General features: G+C 35.5%; 2 protein-coding genes across 6 annotated transcripts in view; both read left to right on the forward strand.

Annotated features, from left to right (window-relative positions):
• The window catches only part of LOC123869965 (ATP-binding cassette subfamily G member 4-like), a 41,334-nt gene extending 35,840 nt beyond the window's left edge, over positions 1–5,494 (forward strand). For both annotated transcript variants that reach the window (XM_045913094.1, XM_045913093.1), the window contains exons 6-10: positions 990–1,100; positions 1,399–1,550; positions 2,362–2,548; positions 3,102–3,358; positions 4,149–5,494. In XM_045913094.1, coding sequence (XP_045769050.1) covers positions 990–1,100; positions 1,399–1,550; positions 2,362–2,548; positions 3,102–3,358; positions 4,149–4,493 — 1,052 coding nt within the window. In that variant the 3' untranslated portion in view covers positions 4,494–5,494. The remainder of the gene's footprint in view (positions 1–989; positions 1,101–1,398; positions 1,551–2,361; positions 2,549–3,101; positions 3,359–4,148) is intronic.
• Positions 5,495–8,735: 3,241 nt separating this feature from the next.
• LOC123869616 (ATP-binding cassette subfamily G member 4-like) overlaps positions 8,736–20,995 on the forward strand; it is a 30,753-nt gene continuing 18,493 nt past the window's right edge. Inside the window, exon 1 of one of the 4 annotated variants that reach the window (XM_045912595.1) lies at positions 8,736–8,998. In XM_045912595.1, coding sequence (XP_045768551.1) covers positions 8,902–8,998 — 97 coding nt within the window. In that variant the 5' untranslated portion in view covers positions 8,736–8,901. Of the gene's footprint in view, positions 9,003–15,444; positions 15,642–20,995 lie in introns of those variants that run through there. The other 3 variants (XM_045912597.1, XM_045912596.1, XM_045912598.1) reach the window with 3 other exon arrangements.

A 20,995-nucleotide genomic window follows, 5' to 3' on the forward strand; every position in this document is an offset into this window, starting at 1 on the left:
AGGTAAGTAGAAGTGTCACTGGTTCTGAAGGCGAATAGAATGCAATAAATACCTTTATTCAAGGTTTCTTTTATTAGTCATCATCATAGGGCATGAAATAACTTACATCTGACACATACTTAACAACACAAAAAATTCTTTGCCGTTGTAAAGTAGCTATAAACAGGACAAAGGAAACGTGATCGCCTGTACTCTGTAGCATAGATTACATCAAATTATTGATGGAATAAATTTAATAGTTACAGGTACAGATTAAGGCCACCTGCAAATCTTTTTTAAAGAATGTTAGCCCTGCTAATCATGTCTAATATTCCCCTTTCCCCTCAAATTAATTGTAAAGCTTGTGCTAGGAGTGGGTACGACAATAGCGCAACGGATGGGGTTTGAACCGCCGACCTTTCGGAATTCAGTACGCTCCTCAACCGTTGAGCTGTCGAGGCTCTAAATAAATAGTGACCTGATCGAATCCCGGCCGCGACGGCCAATCTCAAAACAGATTATCGAACTACGCAGGAGATAATATTATTATAGAGTACAAACACAGGTGCAATCTCTATCACCTCACTCTCATAGTATGATGAGACGCAATCCGACATGACCGGAGACAGATCAGCACCAACAGGTCCCCGCGTCACAAGGTGTAGCATCGCTTTTTCTCAACTCTGGACTGTTTTTTTTTAATGGTAAAGTGCTGACAGCATACTTTACTATCTAGCCTAATGTGTGAAGCTAAAAAGCAATATTATATTAATCTGTAACGTACTTATACCTAAGAATCCATCTATTGACTTAGTTTAGTCTTAAGTTAAGAGTTTTTATTAGAAAACACTTTTGTTCTTGTGTTGTTTAAGTACAGAGAATTTCTTGACAGAAAACTCCAGTAGTTTTTTTTCGACGGCCGCCGATCCGGCAGTTGGAAATCGATCCCGTGGTATCTTTGATGATTGTTTAGAGCTAGAATTAGTACCTAAATTATATTTTTGTTTCAGTTTTAGAAGTATGTGCCGAGAATGAGGATAGACTAGTGCAATGTTCGCGAAACGGAAAAAGCGAAGAGTGGACACAAAATATACCCAATGAGACTGATAGGAAATTAATAGGTAAGATCCGAAGATATTAGATATTATATCGACTATGAACTGGCTACATGTCCTATCCATAGATATATGTATCCTATCTCAAACTCAACGTCTATCGTTGTTTTCAAACTATGTGCCCTGCCCATTGCCAATTAATTCACCTTCGCGGCTTGTTTAGTTATGTGGATTACTCTGGTTTTCCTACGAATCTCCTCACTTCTAATTTGATCCCGTAAAGAAACTCCAAGCATAGCTCTATCTATTGCCCACTGAGTGGCTCTGAACTTTCTTATTTCTTGATATTTTTTTATATTTTCAGAATATAAAAGGAGTAAAAGTGAAGAAGTATATTTGACTTCCTTACCCGCCCCCAAAGAAGACCCAACTCGTAAAATATTATTAGCTCTTAAAAGCACGTACCCAACATCTCCTTGGAAGCAGTTTATAGTTCTAACTTGGAGAGCATTATTGGTAAGTCAAAACTCTAATAGCTCGTTCAGACAGGCTGCGTTAGCGTTGCGTAAACGTAGACTTAGCGCGTACCATTGCAATGTAACCTATGGAACTGTACGAAACATGGCACACCGCTTGCGTAAAGCGTGGACGTATGCGTAACCCGGTGTGTTAGGGGTTTACGCGCGTCACTACGCACATGTCACGTGTACGCAATTGGTGTGGATCGGCTTTAAAAGAGGAACAACTCTACCCGTGATCTTGGTTCTCTGATAATGATAAAAAAATTCAATTTTCATATATAGTTTTATAGATATTCGTTATATACACGTACATATTATCAACTTTCAACTTTAGTCGAGTAGGCTGTAACCTCAAGTTAAAAAAAAAATAGCCTCATTTGTAGCAAAACCATTAAAAACACTTTTTATACAAGACTTAGGTTGAAATCTATAGAGTGCACTTTGACTTTGCTTAGACTGAAGTTTCATTTAAAACGAGACAAAATGCCAGCGATATAACGCTGTCTCGTTTTAACAGTGTCTTAAGTCTGAGCAAAGTCAAAGTGCGTTCTATAGATTTCAGCCTTAGAATTATGCATTTAAAACTCCACCCACTCAGCTTTTATGAGGGCTTCAACGTGTATCAAATAATTATGTATAATTAATTATTTTGCTTGTAATGATACGGGAAAATGAATTCAATAATAATAATAATTAATTTAATATTGGTCACTGTCAATAAGGCAGCTATCGGGGAATAACTGAATTTGTATTAAATTTCCCAGAGAAATTATAAGTCTCGAATTTATTTTTTCCTTTGTTTTTAGTCTGTCTGGCGCAGTCCGTCCTTTACAATTATGATGACAGGTATTCACTGCTTTATGGCGCTTTTTATTGGATTCCTGTACTACAATGTCGGTGAAGATGCGAAGTACGTGCGTGACAACTACAACTTCTTGTACTTCAGCCTCATGTTCCTTATGTTCACGGCCTTCAATGCAGTTACTATTAGTTGTAAGTACTTATCCTTAGCCTTTCGAAAACATTTTTACCAGTCCAGTAAAATTGCTTTGTCATGTTAATCCCATAAATAAATAATTATTATCAATTACTTAAAGTAAATTAACTTAACGACATATTATATGCTTACTTCATTATAGGTTACGATGCTCTCGATTTTGTCCGAGTTGATTTAAGTTTTTAAATTCTTTGGCGATTCTGACTTTCAAGGTTAAAAAGTAGCCTGTCAATTTCCAGCAAATTCATTTTCGCATTAAAAATAATATGGATGATATTTTCCTAATCAAAGACTATTATTATGAAAATACGTAAGATAAGGCGCATCACGACAAATTAGAAGTTTAGTCGAAGCAACTTCGATGTCTCCGCCTCTTCAGTGAGTGTAAGCAATAAGAAAACTTTGATCAGGAAAATGTTTCATTTTCAAACCATTCCATTTGACTATTTCTTCTAAAACTTGAGTTTGGTTGTCAACTATTTGTAAATAAGTCATAGGAATAATTTTTGTCTACAATAACGATGATTGAAATATCATGTTTTTTCAAAGTTCCAGAACAAATCCCAGTTACAAGAAGAGAACACTTCAACCGATGGTATAACACTGGAGCGTACTACGCATCAACATTAGTATCCGCTTTGCCCACGCAAACAGTGTGTACGACCTTGTTCGCCTGCATCACATATTGGATGACGGGGCAACCAGCGGAGTATATCAGATTTTTCATATTCTGCTGCACGCTTATGCTTGTATCCTTCGTTGCGCTGTGCATCGGACTTTGCAACGGCTCCATGTTTAATGTGAAAGTGAGTCCTAAACTTTTATTTTAATCATAATATGAATGTATAACTTTAGTACAGTCAAAATACTCAGAATGGAGACTGTAACTAATATATTTTTTCCAACACGACAAATCACAAAATGCATAAAAATAAATAACAATCTGTTTTGGAATGTACAGGTAAAGCCCTTTCATATGATTTTAAATTTTTTTTGTGAAGTAACGACAAATTCCTGTAAGACCACTGTAAGACCTACCTACCTGCCAAATTTCATGATTCTAGGTCATGAGTAGGTCAAAGCGACACACTCTATAGGTTTATTTGACAAACAGACAGACAACAAGTGATCCTATAAGGATTCCGTTTTTCCTTTTGTGATACGGAACCTTAAAAACTGGAAATATTAACGAACGGGCGACCAGCAGAACTGGCACAACCCAAATGGCCCATTTCTAAATTGGAATTCTAATTTTATTTATTCAATGTTAAAACTGACTCCAATGTTACCTACTTTGAATACCTGCTAACAATATTGAATAGTATGGAGTACCTAGCTCATTCCTGCGACATCGTCTGCGTGGATTTCATCAGTCCCTATTTATCATCATCAGCATCAATAACCAGTCCTCCGACTCACTCCGCTAAGCACACTTTCCTCTCGGAATAAGAGGAAACCATAATATACCACGCTGGAAACATAATGGAGAATTCTCAGGCATGCAGGTTTCCTCACGATGTTCCTTCACCCTATTGGTGATAATAATATTGGTGATAACTATAGTAACTGTTAACAATGTTTAATTTTTTTTTACAGAATGGCGTTGTCTTCGGTCCGTTCTTCATTATGCCGTTCACAATATTCTCCGGCTTCTTCCTCAGATACAGCGATGCACCATCTTTCGTCCGGTGGCTCTTTCAAGCATCATTTTTGAAGCATGGACTAGTCGGATTAGTTATATCCATCTTCGGACTGGATCGCCCTAGGCTGACGTGTTCAGATTTATACTGTCATTACTCCCGACCCTCACAATTTCTAAAGGACAATGATATGGCAGGTGAAAAGTTTTCAATGGCTGTTGTAGCCCTTCTTGCCATAGGGTTCGTATTTATCGCGTGTGCCTACATAGTTTTAAAAATAAGATTGAAAAGCAAATGGTGATAATAGTATAGGTAATAATTTTCTTAAAATGTGATTTATTGACAAACTGATTTTTATAAGTGAGTGTGAATATAGCTGATTCTGGAGTTGGCAAATGTTACGTGTACAATGTAGATAATAAATGTAAGATACCAAACCAAACTTATAATTTATAAGTTATAATTTATAGCTATGTTAAGCTAGAACAAACATTCCAATTTTTGTGTACCAATCTTTTACATAAATAGGTACATTATGTGCGTCTGTACTTTAAGTGACTAAACAGAATTCTGATACGATAATACCGTCTGATACAAATTCCGTGGTGAGTAAATCTTGTTGGTCTTTGGTAACTTACGGTCACGTGGCAGACCTGCGTATTAGCTTGATTTAGCATCTAGATTGTAGACCTTTGGAAGTGTAGCAAATGATGCTCACAGACTTTGCATTTAAAATAAGGTGCTAGAATATTCTCAACGTAGGTATATTGAGAAATATTGTAATGACTGAGGCACCTAAAACAAAAATAATTTTCCTATAAGTACCTACTGTTTCCAAGGGTTCGTGGAAACTTAGCAAATAACTTAGCAAAAGTAAATTATAGAAAAGATGTACCTACCTACTATTTACGTAGGTAAGTTTGTCACGTAGCTCGCCAGAGCCCAATAACATTTGCATCAGTTGTTTTCATTTAAGTAATGCGTTATTAATTGCCGTTAAATTGTATCTACCGTTAACGTTGCAGCCGCAAAATTTTGTAAATCTAATTTCTTTAGTGTATCACAAGAATCTCAACCATGAAGTAATAATATTTTGTCATATTTTTACGCTTAAGTACAGATGTGGTGGAAAATGGAAATGAACAGACAAATCATCACAAACAGACACCAAATAGTTCGCTAGAAAATCCTAGTCTTAATGGCGTGGCATTGTTAAGTTGGTAGGGTTTTATTTATAAACTGCTCAATTTCGTTGCATTTAAGATAAGTTGGTGGAGATAGTTAAAATACATAGAGTATTAATAAAGCTTTGGTTCAGGATACTTATAATACGCGATGAAACATTTTTTAAAAGGTCTCGCCCACACTGTAATTTTTGTTTCCACGACAGTTTCGTCTCACATCAATCCTGAAAAACAGTGCTTCAGCTTTCTGCGGCTTTTTGCTTAGGAACATTAGAATTTATTTATACAGATAATAATATTATAAGGCCTTGTTCAGGGAGAGGAGGAGCGTTATTGAGCGCGTTTTGTGCTAAGCCTAGCCAAACGTGCTTGACAAGTAAACGCTTCTGTATAAACGCTCTTTCTAATGATATTAAAATATCATCAATTATCCATAGACTATATAATCAATGCAATTATCATATCACAGGCATATCATAAATTTCATTTGACCGCGCTGCGTCTCCCTGAACGAGTCTTACAATAGGTTTCTTTGTACCTTATATTTATTTCATAGTTAAATAAAAATATTTCTGTTTCTACTTATAAGTATGTTTCTATTCTAAAGGCATCCAAGCACATGAGCAATTTTTGTACGATACAACCACATCAAATAAAAGAAATGTAACTTGTAAGTATCCCACACTTCTTTTATTTTATGTGAATGACAACGAAGGCTTTAATAGCTCTCGAGTTTTTCTAATACATAACTTCTCAAATTATCTCTGAGCTTGACTATAAAAGTCGCCTCGAGTGACGCATCACTCTGATGCACTGAGAGACGCCAGAATAAATTCTGAGGTTGAAGTCATACAAATTGAAGCGAGAAACGCATCACGGAAATGTAGTGGAGACAGAAATTAAATACTTGTTTGCGCGCACCAGGATTTGGGACTTACCTGAGTACTAAGTATACCTACTTAGTTTGCCTTGTAGCATTAATAGTGTTGGTGTTCTCTTAAAAGTTCCCTCTTTGTTCGCCTTTGCTTCCACATTGAATATTGACTCAGAATTAACTCAGATCACTTTCAAAGCAATGAAGCTAAGTTAATAGATATGCGCGGAGATTTGAGCTATGTAAACACACTTGTGCTGCCTTAGCGCTTATTTTGAAGGCCGATCTCTATGGCAATGGTGCCATTTTTTTTTTATACACAGGAAATGCTTATACACGTCAGGGGAAACGAAGAGGTTATGTGGGGCTTGCACCCACTAAAACCTGTGTTTGTTCCTCAAAGGACTACATTAAAGTGGTGATTGTAGCAAATTATAATATTAATTGTTACATGACGTATTTTTTTATTTTCCTCTAAAATAATAATTTAAAGTGGAAGCGACGGGTCTGCCCGCGAAATTCAAATTTTACTTGGTTTTTCGCAATTTGTAAACCAATACGACGACGTAGGCTTATGGCACTTTAATTGCGGCAATGGCAGTATCATCCTCACGGGTTTATATAAAAATCTTTACTTGAAAGGGTCCAGTTTAAGAAGTTAGTTCTAGCATCGACTATAACTCACAAACTAGTCGACAGACCCGTCGCTTCCACCTTAATTGAGAATTTCTATTGCTAAGTAAAACTTGCACAAGTCCGCTATGTCAATGTTTTCCGCAAATTAAAAATGATATTAGTTGGCTAAAGCTAAGCTAATATTACTTGCTGCAAGTGTTTGCCACAGCTAACTTGCACATTTATTGCTAGTGTACAGTTGGCCTATGGGTAGGCAATAGGCAGTTCAAGATAAGATATAAACAGACGTTAGATCATCAAAAGAGAATCAGTCAGCCGGGACCTTTGTATAAATATTTATTCATTTCAAATGTAGATAGATACCTATCCTTGCACTTCTCTTCGCACTTGGTCTTAATTTATTATTAACTAGAAAATGCCCGCGGCTTCGCCCGCTTGGATTTCGGTTTTTTAAATCCCGTAGGAACTCTTCAATTTTCCGGGATAAAAAATAGCCTATGTCCTTCCCCGGGATGTATCCCAAGTCTGTGCCAAATTTCATTAAAATCGGTTCAGCGGTTGGGCCGTAAAAACGTAGCAGACAGAAAGACAGACAGACAGACACCATGGATTATAATAATAACGGACGGATCGGGCTGAAATTTGGCAAGCCACCAGTTTCAAACATGTCATATGCTGAAGCTTTGTTTTCAACACCTGTATCGTCCTCTCCACCACAGGATATACATGGTCCTCAGAAATCCAACATTCCATCTACTTCAAACTCAGGGCCTCATTCATATAAGAAAACAGTCTTTGTAAAGCCAAGATTACCCTCAAAGCTTAGCAAAGGCTATGCTAAAAAAGGATTTTTGAAAATGAAACCCCTAATATGGTAAAATAGGGATTGAAATTTGTTTAGTACACACGGCGAAGTCGCGGCCATTGAAGCTACGTAGCTAACGTACGGAGTTATAAGATATTCTTAAACCCCCAGATAGGCAAAGCTCAAGATGAAGCCCATTTCGTACGCTTGTAGGGCTTAGCTATGTAACACGGATGTGCGTTGCCGCAGCGGCACAGAGCCACAGTGCCCACAGACCGCATAAAGAAGGACACAATTTACAAACTATTTTATAAATCATTGTTTTTAGTATTTATTGCTTAAATACAGTATATGGTACATCATATACCGAAATTTCATATTCCTAACTAGTTTAATTTTTGAGATAGCCCGCGTCACAAAAATGGTCTAAAGCTAATAACTTTGACGGCCCCCCATTTCCTTATTTTTTAAGATAAAAAATAAATTAATATTATATTTGTACTCTACTCTATGAGCTCTAAACAGTGATACCCCACATGCTAGGTTATGAAAAAAAAAAATCTGGCTCCTTTTTCATGTATTGGAGGAAGCCCCCCTCTGAAAAAGAATTTAATTGAATATCAATTTCAATTTTTGGTTTTAGGTCAACGTTCTATACAGAGTACTAAAACTTCGTGTCTTTAACTCACTTAGTTTTCGAGCTAGAGAGCTGCAACAAACAGACAGACAGACAGCTAAGTGACAATAATAGGGCGCCGTTTTTACCCTTTGGGTACAACGAAACTAATTTACTTAGGTAGAAATACGTATCTAGTTACAGGATTAAGATTTGACATTGCTTCTATTCACAATAACAGTAATTTTGATATGATTTTCCGACTTATCTTATGATAAAACGATAATGAACTGATTTTTATTCACTTAATCGTAATCCAGAAGTTAATTAGGCGGTCGTCATGTAGGTATCTATTATGTTGTCAAAGGTCCACTTCTAATGATATCTAACTGCAAACATACTAAGTATATACAGTTGGTACGTACGTATATGACTGCAGACGTACCTACGGGCACTTGGACATTGTAAGACAACTAACCATTTCCGTGCGTCGTACTCAGCGGGATGATCATATCCGCTCCTTTTAGAAAACAAGTGAAACGAACTAAAAAGTCGGTGTTACGGCTAAGCACCATACGCTCGTTACTTAAATAAATGGATCTAGAAATAGCAAAAGATGATGTTAGTGTCAGTGATGGATATCATCTGGTCTTCAGTGATATCAGCTATGGATTTAAACAGAATTTTACAAGTAAGTTTCTTTGTATGTCTATACTTATGCTATATAATATTATAAGTAAATATTTAAATTTCGAACTCACATACATTGTTGTGCGATCGTACAGAACCCTTCGTGTGCAAGTCCACTCGCACTTGACCAATGTTTTCTGTACGATTTTTGTATGAACTCAAGACCATAATTTACAATTGAAATGATGGATATGCGTAATAATTTTTTCGTTTTGACCTTTGTTTATGGTTACGGGAAAATTATTATCAGCATAAGGAATTTGGATTTTGAAAATTTGGACAGAACAATGTCTGTCGGGTCAGCTACTTAGTATAATAATATCAATGTATTTGCTTACAACGAGTCTTGTCTAAATCTGTGCTTACAACTATCCTATCATCTACGTCGTAAATTCTGCGACTACCTGGGTAAGTAGGTACCCCTACTCCTTACTTCACCGCCGACTCAGTACTTAACTCAAAGAGAACTGACCTACACATATACCTTTCTACGAGTGCATCTTTTCTATCCAGGAAACCAATAGGGTGTTTTCAGTTTCCTATATAAATGCCTACCTTATAGGTTTTCTTGACAGACACAACAGACAGACAGATAACAAAGTGATATTATAAGGGTTCATTTTTCCCTTTTGAGGTGCGGAACCCTAAAAAGTGTGTTTATGTGTGTGCATCAGCATGAGACATCCTCTCCCATCTTGTCTAGGAGTCTAAGCCTTTTGGCTTAGTCGCCTGGACCTAGTAGGTATCTCCAATAATTATAATAATATTGTGTTTTATTGGTATTCCCAACACTCATGGATTGACATGTATGGAATATAAATTTCAAAATTACACCACCGTTTCCTGTTGGTCTATAACTTTAGCAATCGCTATCAATATTGCGCATATAAAGCTATTTATAGGTACCTACCTATATAAAACGACAGAATATTCGCCCCAGCTTCGCTCGGGTCACGGGTGAAAATTCTCTTGTCTCTCATAAAGTGCCCTGTCTATTTCCACTTCGATTTTTTATGGTGATCCCTCACTTTTGACCTGTTTGTAATAGTAGAGAGCCTGATTTTATTTCTTTCTTTTTTTAATTTGAAGTACCTACGTATATTTTGACAAATTTTAAGCTTCTTAAGATTTTTATCAGTCAGACCCCATGTCTGGCAACCATGTCAGACATGGAAGGATGCATACGTTGAATATCTACTTTGGCTTTTCCAGATATGCGAATATGTTTGTTTTTCATAATTTCCTTTAGAGACCAGTATCTTTTCCAGGTACATATATCTTTTTATAAACACAAACCCTATGGTTTGTGTTTCTATAAATATATATAATCTAGTAGCATAATAATAATAAAAATATCATGAATAATATTATTGTGTCATGAAATACAATGGATCCTAGCCTTCAACTCGTTTCCAAAATAAAAGTTGGTTTTATCAAGTTTTATCTTAATTGGGTGACTGACCTAATGTAGGTAGGTTTTATGATGCCTTAGAAATGTCTAGACGTGTTAAGAGGGGTCTCTCCGTCACTCGCTTCATACAAACGTAGTTCCAATTTCATTTGAATATTAAGCAACCAAAGTCCATGAAATTTTGCAGACATATTCTAGAAACTAATAATTATTTCTGTGGTTTTCCAGATTTCTGTTAAAATATTCGGTTTCAAAGTTACGCGGTCTTAAAAATTTACATACAAATCTTTGAGTCCCTGTAGTTTTAAAACTACATATTTTTAGAAAAATCTAAAACACCACAGACACAGATATTAGTTTCTAGAATATGTCTGCAAAATTTCATGGACTTTGGTTGCTTAATATTCAAATGACATTGGAACTCCGATTGTATGAAGCGAGTGACGGAGAGAGCCCTGTTAATAAGATGTATATAATATGCACATAATGTAGTATAACAAAGTATGCCTACTTAAGATAGAAGCTAAAAGGTCATATAAAGTGATAAAAGATTTCCAATATATCATTAATTTAAAAACGCATAAAATTAACTTTACTTGTTGCGATGATCAATTAAACGAATCACCTACGTATTACCTAGATGGTAATAATAAAAGGGGTAGATGATACGTTGATGGATGACAGAAGAGAGTGGAAGAGGAAGACATGTTGTGCCGACCCCACGTAGCGTGGGATAACAGGCCTCTCTCCGTCACTCGCTTCATACAATCGTAGTTCCAATTTCATTTGAATATTAAGCAACCAAAGTCCATGAAATTTTGCAGACATATTCTAGAAACTAATATCTGTGTCTGTGTCTGTGTATCTAAAAATATGTAGTTTTAAAATTACAGGGGCTCAAAGATTTGTATGTAAATTTTTAAGACCGCGTAACTTTGAAATTGAATATTTTAACAGAAATCTGGAAAACCACAAACATAGATATTAGTTTCTAGAATATGTCTGCAAAATTTCATGGACTTTGTTTGCTTGATATTCAAATGAAATTGGAACTACGTTTGTATGAAGCGAGTGACGGAGAGACCCCTCTCTCCGTCACTCGCTTCATACAAAAGAAGAAGACCTACGTGTTACCTAGAAGTTGAATAAGGAAATATCCTGTAATGGCTTTAGGGTAGAGCGCGATCGGAAGACAACTCTTTGCACAGGATGCCAATAAAATATTATAATTGAGCTCCGAATTATGAGTAGGTATACATAAGCTATGATAGTGGTTAAGACGTCCTGACGATCTGATCCTGATCAGAGGTCAGGGGTTCGATCCCGGGCACGCACCTATAACTTTTCGGAGCTATACCGTTTTAAGTAACTAATTAAATATCATTTGCTTTAACGGTGAAGGAACACATCATTAAAATCATTAAAATTTTCAAAATATATTCAATGCACAGAAATCGTCCAATTACAGTTCTATTATAAGAATAGATATTATATGTACGAAAATAGACGCCAGAAAAAATTTAACATCTACGGAACAGAACAAAAAAAGTGATGAATGTAAGTTTTTATAATTTAAACGTGACTACTAAATAATGCCCGCGACATTGTCTGATTGGATTTACATTTTTTAAAAACCCCGTGAGAGCCCTTGATTTTCCGGGATAAAAAGTAATTTATGTCCGTCTCCGGGATGCAAGGAATATCTTTGTAGGTACCAAATATGGTATTGGACTGTAGTTATAAAAATATGATACACGTCACCATCACGTGTACAGCGCGGCGTGACGTTGATAAAATTTGAAAAATTTCGAAAAATCTAAATTTTTTAATATTATTTTCTCTAGCCCCATAAACTACCGCTATAACATCACATCATTTTATTACCTACTACAGTCCAAGACCCTATTGCGGATGGGCCGTAAAAATGTAACATACAGATAGACACACTTTCTTTTATACTCTACAATATTAGTATGGATTGATCTAATACAAAAATTTTACACGCGCGCGGTTTAAAACTTTAAATACCTAAATGGTTTTTTTAATTGCTTGGTAAGTCTTAGATCCCACGTCGAAGTTTAACGACCGCGTCTAAAGTTTTTGTATCATAATCTATCTATATATACATATAATAAAATTGTAGAAAAGTGGTGTCTGTATAATGGAAATATATAAAAAAAAGTAGCAGGGGTTGTTATTATATCGATGCCGAACCCGAAATTGTAATTAATTTATTTTTTGTCTGTTTGTCTGTTTGTCTGCGTGTTTGTGCACGCTAATATCAGAAACGGCTTATTCGATTTAGATACGGTTTTCACTAATATATTGTAGTAAGCTTCACTTAACATTTAGTGTTTATTTCATGTCAATCGGTTCATAAATAAAAAAGTTATGTCAATTTAAAGAATCACGGCGAACATTTTTAACGTACAGAGTACGTACTACACGCCTCGCGCCTGAGCGTCCGTGGCTATATAAAGCGCGCTGATTCCACGCAAACGAAGTCGCGGGCACAGCTAGTATTGAATAATTTTGTAAAGTTTTCGTCTGTGTTATGAAGAAAATTTACATTTCATTAAGTTTCTAGACATTGAAATAATTGACAGTTAGTCAATTATTTTGTTTATTTTGATGATGTAGGTAAATTTTCTTTAATATAACGCAGACAAAAAAAGTTTTCCTGAAATTCCATTCAAAGGAAGCCGTGACGAGGTAGAGTCTAGGCCCTAGTCTCATTAGATATGGGATTTTAAAACCATAATCGTATTAAAAACTTTTTCCGTTTTAAAGTTGGCGCCAAATTAAACAGGTAATAAAAAAACCGGCCAAGTGCGAGTCAGACTCGCGTACCGAGGTACACGAGTCTGACTCGCACGATAAATCAAAAACTATTATGGATAAAAATAAATAAAAATCTGTTTTAGAATAGGTATGCTATAAGATCTACCTACCTGCCAAATTTCATGATTGTAGGTCAAGGGGAAGTATCCTATAGGTTTTCTTGACAGACCCGACGGGCGGACGGACGGACAAACAGACAGACAGACACTTTTGAGGTACGGAACCCTGAAATCTGTGGGAGTCGGACTCGCAAACGAAGGGTCTACCATCGTACAAGAAAACGGTGTGCCAACGATTAGGAGTGCCAATAACGTCAGAAATGAGTAGGTAGTTGTAACGAGAAATTTTATGTGACCATCTCGCGAACTCTATCGAGTAAAAAAGTCATGCAAATCAGTAGAGCAATCTATGAGAAATCGGTGTAAATGCCTACCTAGATAATAATACTTACTATCAAAAATATTGGTAACATTTGAGTTTACATTAAAGGTTATCGCACATTTATCAACTCGAAAACGGGTCGACATTGCCTCAACTCAAGCCGGATAGTATTCTTTTTACGAAACTTCAAATTGCAGCGTGCTAATTTGCGTCGTACGTATATCCTAACATGTGTGGCTACACGAGTGATAAGCTGTTATTCCTAGGAGTTCCGACCTCCATCATCTTCACAACGCTCTGCTTATTCGAATCGAATTCTTCATTTATATAACTGAGCATTTGGACGTGATTATCACGTCTTGTCAATGTTGCAAATCCCAAAAGGCTGCAAAATTGCTTATTCACTAAAGAACTTTCACCTCCCACTGCGAAATCCCCACTTTCACCATAACTATCAACACTAGCGCCAAAATAGGGATGTTACATCACCTTATTGGTTAGTGCGTAGTGCGTACCATTTTTTAATGTTCCGTACACTTATTATAAACACGTATTACAAATTATTATTATAAATATCTAAATAAGACGTACATATTAGTACAAATTATTTTCTTATTAATTAATAGAATGTCATTACAAAGTTGATAAGATTACTTAGTAGGTAAAATAATGATGCTAAAGCTAATTTGAGCTAATTAACTACTTCTTAACATAACGCATGATGTTGCATTATGAACATGGTAGGTGTATATTGAAAATTACAGTCGTGGCGCAAATAATATCCGAGCCTTAGACGAGGGTTTTAAATAGCGCCGAAAATTCGCCTATTCCTAATAACATACCTCCAATTCCATATCAATGATAAACAAGATCGGATTTTCATTTCAAAAATAGTGATGGTATTCATACAGAGACTAACGGACAGCCCCAACTGCGGCAGATATTAATATGCATGACTGTATGTTTTCTCTTTATCATAGACGTTAGACCTTCACAAAGATAAGATTTTCAGAAATGCCGCCCGGTCAGTTAGTGCCTACTCCTTTTTTACGAAATATAAAATCGCTAAATCCATCCATACTAATATTACAAGTGTAAATTAAAAATTTATAACACCCCCGACAAGTGAAGGTTACAGTAACTAGAAAAGAGCTGATAACTTTCAAACGGCTGAACCGATTTTCTTTGATTATAGCTAAGAACACTCACGATCAAGCCATCTTTCAAATAAAAAAAACTAAATTAAAATCGGTTCATTCGTTTAGGCGCTACGATGCCACAGACAGATACACAGATACACAGACACACAGATACACAGATACACATTACACACGTCAAACTTATAACACCCCTCTTTTTGGGTCGGGGGTTAATAAATGTGCGAAAGTGTATCTGTCTGTCTCTCTGTCTGCTAGCTTTTCACGGCCCAACAGTTTAACCGATTTTGATAAATTTTGGTACAGAGTTAGCTTACATCCCGGGGACGGTCGTAGGTTTTTATCCCGGAAAATCAAAGAGTGCCCACGGGATTCTTAAAAGTCCATACATTTAACCGATTTATACGAAATTTGGTTCAGAAGTAGCTTGCATCGCTGAAATTGACATAGGCAACTTTTTATCCCGGAAAATCAAAGAGTTCCCACGGGATTTTTAAAAACCTAAATCCACGGGGACGAAGTCGCGGGCATGATCTATTAAACTCTAATAATTGAAAAGGCTACTAGTTACTATTACTAGTATCAACAGCATCTGTACCTTAGTACCGATAACCGAGCCCCCTCTCACATCACTGATTCATTTTGCGAGTCAGAAACGCGGCGTTTTGACCAGTAGTTACTTATTCGTTCTCTCCCGAGCGCATACTGGCCGCGCATAAACAAAGCGCGAATCATATCGGAATTTTTATTAAATTAAGTATTTACAATGGATATTGAATTGGGATGTGATAATAACAGTAATTATAATCGTAATTTAACTGTGTTTACGGATCTCAAATGCAAAACAATATCGGGTAAATATTACAAACGATTATGATACACATAATATTATTCTCTTTACTAAATTGTTATTGTTATCTAGGTACGATGATAATGGATCACTAAATAGTTAGGTACTTTTATGTCAGTCGAGCACTGTTGTAACTAATAATCATTGCTCGGGATTCTAATAATATCTAAAGTTAAAAATAATTGGATTAGGTACTAAACATTGCCCGCAACTTCGTCCGCGGGGATATGGGCTTTTTTTTAAAAAAATAACTCTGATTTGTCGGGATAAAAAACTCTCTCCTTTCAACCAAATCGGTTCAATCATTGTGGTGCGAAGGAATAATAAACATCTAAACTTTCACATTTTATAATTTAAGTATGTTGTACCTAGGTCTTTGTTGTGGTCTAGAAATCTATTGCTCTGTAGGATAGAATGTAATAATCGATATAATCACTGTGATGCTAAGTACAGCAGCATCGTTGCAAACAAACTGGTATTTGCAATTCATGCGAAATGCTCGCTATGAAAACCAGGTCACCCACTCAGGTTTATCCAGTCATTAACGGCTTTAAGGTATGTTCACAATGTATAATAAATACATATGACTATTTTAATATCTTTGGTTCACAAGGAATGGCATTACGTCGCAAAGTGAAAACTTTCATACCTACTAACTCTACAAATTATTATCTAAATATTTTTATTAGATAGCTAGATACCTAAGTACAATGTTAGCATTCGAATAGTTACATGGCCAGCTTAAAAAGTTTGCAAAACGTCGGTTAGGAAGGGATTTTTGTTGAGGAATCACCTAGTAATTTACTACTTGTTGATTCAATACTCTCAATATAATAAATAGTTAGACCGTACAGTCAGTTAGTTTCAGTCCTATCGGTTCGTTGACCTTTGACATAACTACATCGGGACCACCAAGTCAATCGGTAAGAGATCACTAACAATGGAGAAAATTGACTTGTACTTAATGCCTCACGCAACAAAAGAAGCCACAGATCAATATGCAACAGATATCTACAGATTTACAGAACATCTAGCCCTAGAAAACCTTTAATTTGAAACGAGCAAAGCCTCTTTAGCAAGGCAGAAATTCATTAGAAGGCTGTTCAGACATTGTTGAAAACTTGTTCAAGATGATGCTGTTGAAGAAAAATCCTAATAGAAGTAGGTATCATATTATAAAACCATTTTAAATATCCTCTATGAATATCTAAGATCAATGCAAGATGGGTTTCGAGATCTGTAGAGATCGAGGACGAAATCATGAACCGAATTTCGACTGATCGATCGATGATAAAAATAAAGGTGCCAATATCACAGAGAAAATAAAAAAATTCAAAAGAAAAATAAAATCAACTTCAAAAACCACAAACACTAAAAAGTAAAAAATAATTTTTCTTTAGCTACAAGTATAATGTACTTAGGTATGAAGTCGAGCGAGCATAATTAAACAAAATTAGAAATCCAAGTGTGAAGCCGACGAATTGAGAACATCCTCCTCTTTTTGAAGTCGGTTAAAAATAAAAGGAAAGTTGTCTTGTGAGCTCCTTTTGTATACCTACGCACCGCACCATAGCTTTGTTGCGATGGTTCTCTTTAGTGCCACTTAGGTATTTACTCTCATTTATTTATTTTTTACATTTTATCCTATTTTTAAACAATAAAATAACAAAAACAACAGAAAAAATAACAGAAACACAGAAAGAACAAAAAATAAAATAACATCAACAACAAAATCAATAAATAACAGAAACAAAAGAGAAATAAAATAACATAAACAACAAAAAACTAAAGTAACGGAAAAAAAAAAAAAAAAAAAAAACATTGAATAAAAATATGATAAAATGTACCCCACTGGCAACAGGGTGGGTTGGACCCACTTAGGTATATTATTAGGCACCTATATATATTTATTGGCATCAGTTTTTTTAAATAATACTACTAAAAATCTATCAATATAGAGGTCATTGAAGTTCGCACAGCAAAGATTATTTTGGGAGTACAAAAGTATTTACTTATTGATTTAAATACAATCAAATCTGCACAACATACCTACTTAATGATAATTTAGATAGCTACTTATCCGACTGTATAGAGCAAAGGAGTGATTATGCATTCATCGGTTTATAAATAATAATAATATTATTAGTTGGTATATTACTTATTTGTTTGTTCCTTAGTGGTCCTCTAACTCTAGAGACTAAACGCCTGAAACAGGAAGAATTTCTGCATAGAATTTCTACAAGGTCTTTTTACAAGAAAGTACCTACCTATCTTCCTATTTTGTTATCATTTCTTTATAGGTATACAGATTCTGTTTCGTTTGAGTTCTGAATACAATAATAAATTATTATTTATTTTATTCAACTATAACTTATATATATAATATTATCATGTATTCTATAGAAAACCGACTTTTTTGTGGATCGATATTTAAAATATCTAGCTATCTTACTGCTCGCAATTATGCTTGGTCGTTTACCCACCCACAATTCAAGCCTTTATGTATTTATATTATTTTATGGCTTTATAAAACCTGATAAACTGGCTTATACGCACTATAGGTACCTACTATATATATAGGTGCACATAAACTTGTGGTAACTGCACCAATAGTTACGAGCAGGAACTTTTTCAGCCGACTTCAAAAAAGGAGGAGTTACCCTCGTTACTCAATTTGTTGTGTAGCCGTTTTTCTATGCATAGGTATACAACGAGTTTTCTGAGATGTCTGTACCGATTTGCATGATCTTTTTGAACTCGATAGAAGAAGTTTATAGCATAGCGTGACCTAAACCTACATTATAACGTTTATCCGCGACTTAGTAGACGTACCTAGTTAATTTTTAGGGTTCCGTACCTCAAAAGGAAAAACGGAACCCTTATAGAATCACTTTGTTGTCTGTCTGTCCATCCGTCCGTCCGTCGTCTGTCAAGAAAACCTATAGGGACCCGTCCCGTTGACCTAGAATCATGAAAGGCAGTTAGGTAGCTCTTATAGCACAAGTAAAGACATAAATCCGAAAACCGTGAATTTTATGTTACAATCACTAAAAAAAATTAAAATGTGTTTAAATTTTCAAAGTAAGATAACTATACCAAGTGGGGTATCATATGAAAGGGCTTTACGTGTACATTCTAAAACAGATTTTTATTTATTTTTACGCATTATAGTTTTTGATTTATCGTGCAAAATGTCGAAAAAAATACCCGATTACCCTTGGTACGCGAGTCTGACTCGCACTTGGCCAGTTTTTTTGCACGATGCAAAAACAAAGTCTCCCAGAGACTCGTTGATCGTCCGTCAGTCTAATAGGGGGTTTTCGAACACTGCGTTTTCCAGCGTGGGGTCGCAATTCGAGGACCTTGGAACCACAACTTTTATCGATTCTTTAAACTTTGTCCCTCTATTGCCTTTGCTGGGGGATGGTTGTGTCGGTTACTCCAGTTCTCCTACGGATTTGCTAATTTCTAATTTCATCACGTAGTGGCACATTCCGTCGCCCGTTGAGTTACTCTGACTAAGGTTACTAATATTTTCTTTAGTCTGTATCAATTAAATGCAAATAATATTCTCTCTATAACTTTAAAAGCACATACCTACAAACGTAGCCTTCTATAATGTAGATACCTAACAACCTAGGCCATACCTCAGAATACGTAATAGTACAGTCTATACTTACTATTACATTTTAACATACAAGCATTATAATAATCTATGAGACAATTTAGGTCAGGGCTTTAAAATACATTTGCCATCTCTTGATTTTATATATTTATAAAATAGGTAGGTACGAGTACATTAAATAAATGGGTAGGAGGTAAGTACTGTTCCGAGAAAATCATGAATATAATTATGTTTGGTGTCGATAATTTTTTATTTCATGAAATATACCAACCTGTCTACCGTTTCTTTTTAAATTACGAAATGGGCAAGGTGAATAAAGAATAATTAAAATTCAATTATCCTGATGTTTGAAATCTCAGACTGAATTAAGTATTGTTACGAGTATATATTAGGTATAGCTATTTATACTTCTATGAGAATGCAACCAAGTCAGTGCATGCAAATAGTAGAGCCGTAGAGATCTTGATGAGTGTGACAAGACAATACATAATATGCAAATCATATGCATTTTGTACATGTATGAATAAATAAGATTATAGGGTCATGATCTTTTCTTGACTTGATCTTAAGTTTTGCGAAATATCGGAATAAAACTAATTATACCTATACTAAATTTTTTAATAAAAAAAATTGCTTTATTTATAAACTATAAATTTATTTTTAATTTATTAGAACAATTAGAACTAAGACTTTATTACCTCCTCGTCTCCACGGTAGGGCGATAACACGTGGGAAAAAAGTTGAATAGCGATTTTTCAAGTCAAAACTTTACTAGATCGATATTGGACTTGGACGGAGTTAAAAATAAATAACCTTAAAGCAAAGAAGTTCACACAATAATAAATCCTAACGGTAGGTACCTACTTAAGGTTTTTTTAATGTTTACTTCGTCAGGGCACTTTGTACTTGCCGTCATGGCGCCGCCGGCACCACAAAGACATGGAAAATATGGGGTCCTTTTCCATAGACTGCCCCGCGCACCGCGGCGAAGGCAGACTTCCATGTATCCGGCCGCGACCGAAGCGACAACGTGCACTTCAGGCCTCAGGCACGTCCCGTATTGTGCTCTAAGCAAAGTAGTTTGGCTTGCATTTGAAAACCATAAAAATTAATTGAAAGTTTGTACATAGAGTTGTATGGTTCCCAGATTTTCGTCAAAATACACATTTATTTTCAAAGTTAACACGGTCTCAAGAATTTACATACAAATCTTTAAATCTGTTACTTTAAAACAAGTTATTTTTAAGGAAATCTGGTAAACCACAGATATAGACATTAGTTTCTAGAAATCGATGTGTCTACAAATCGAATTAAAATAAGAACCCAACTGCGTTTGCTAAATACTAAGAAATTGAAAATGTATTTGGTCGGCCGCACGCGTCCTACGCGGAGGGCTCGGAGGCGGCGCTATACATTTTCAATCGACTTCATAAAAGGAGGAGGTTCTCAATTCGTTAGGTCTGTTTTTATGTATGTTCACCGATTACTCAAAGACGCCTGAACCGATTTGGAATTATTTTTTTGTTTGAAGGTGGTCCCATATGAATTTGGTGAAGATCTGATGAATATCTTCGGATATGGAGAACAGAACTCCTCGATGGATAAAATTAAATTACTCGCGATTAGTATAATAGCTTCGCAAACAGTAGGTTTTTATTTTAACTAGGCATAGCATATTGTAGTACAGTGGGGACACTAAAAATTGTGAAATACAAAAAAAAAAACAAAAAAAA

This window comes from Maniola jurtina, chromosome 11, assembly GCF_905333055.1.
Source record: "Maniola jurtina chromosome 11, ilManJurt1.1, whole genome shotgun sequence".
Classification (NCBI taxonomy): domain Eukaryota; kingdom Metazoa; phylum Arthropoda; class Insecta; order Lepidoptera; family Nymphalidae; genus Maniola; species Maniola jurtina.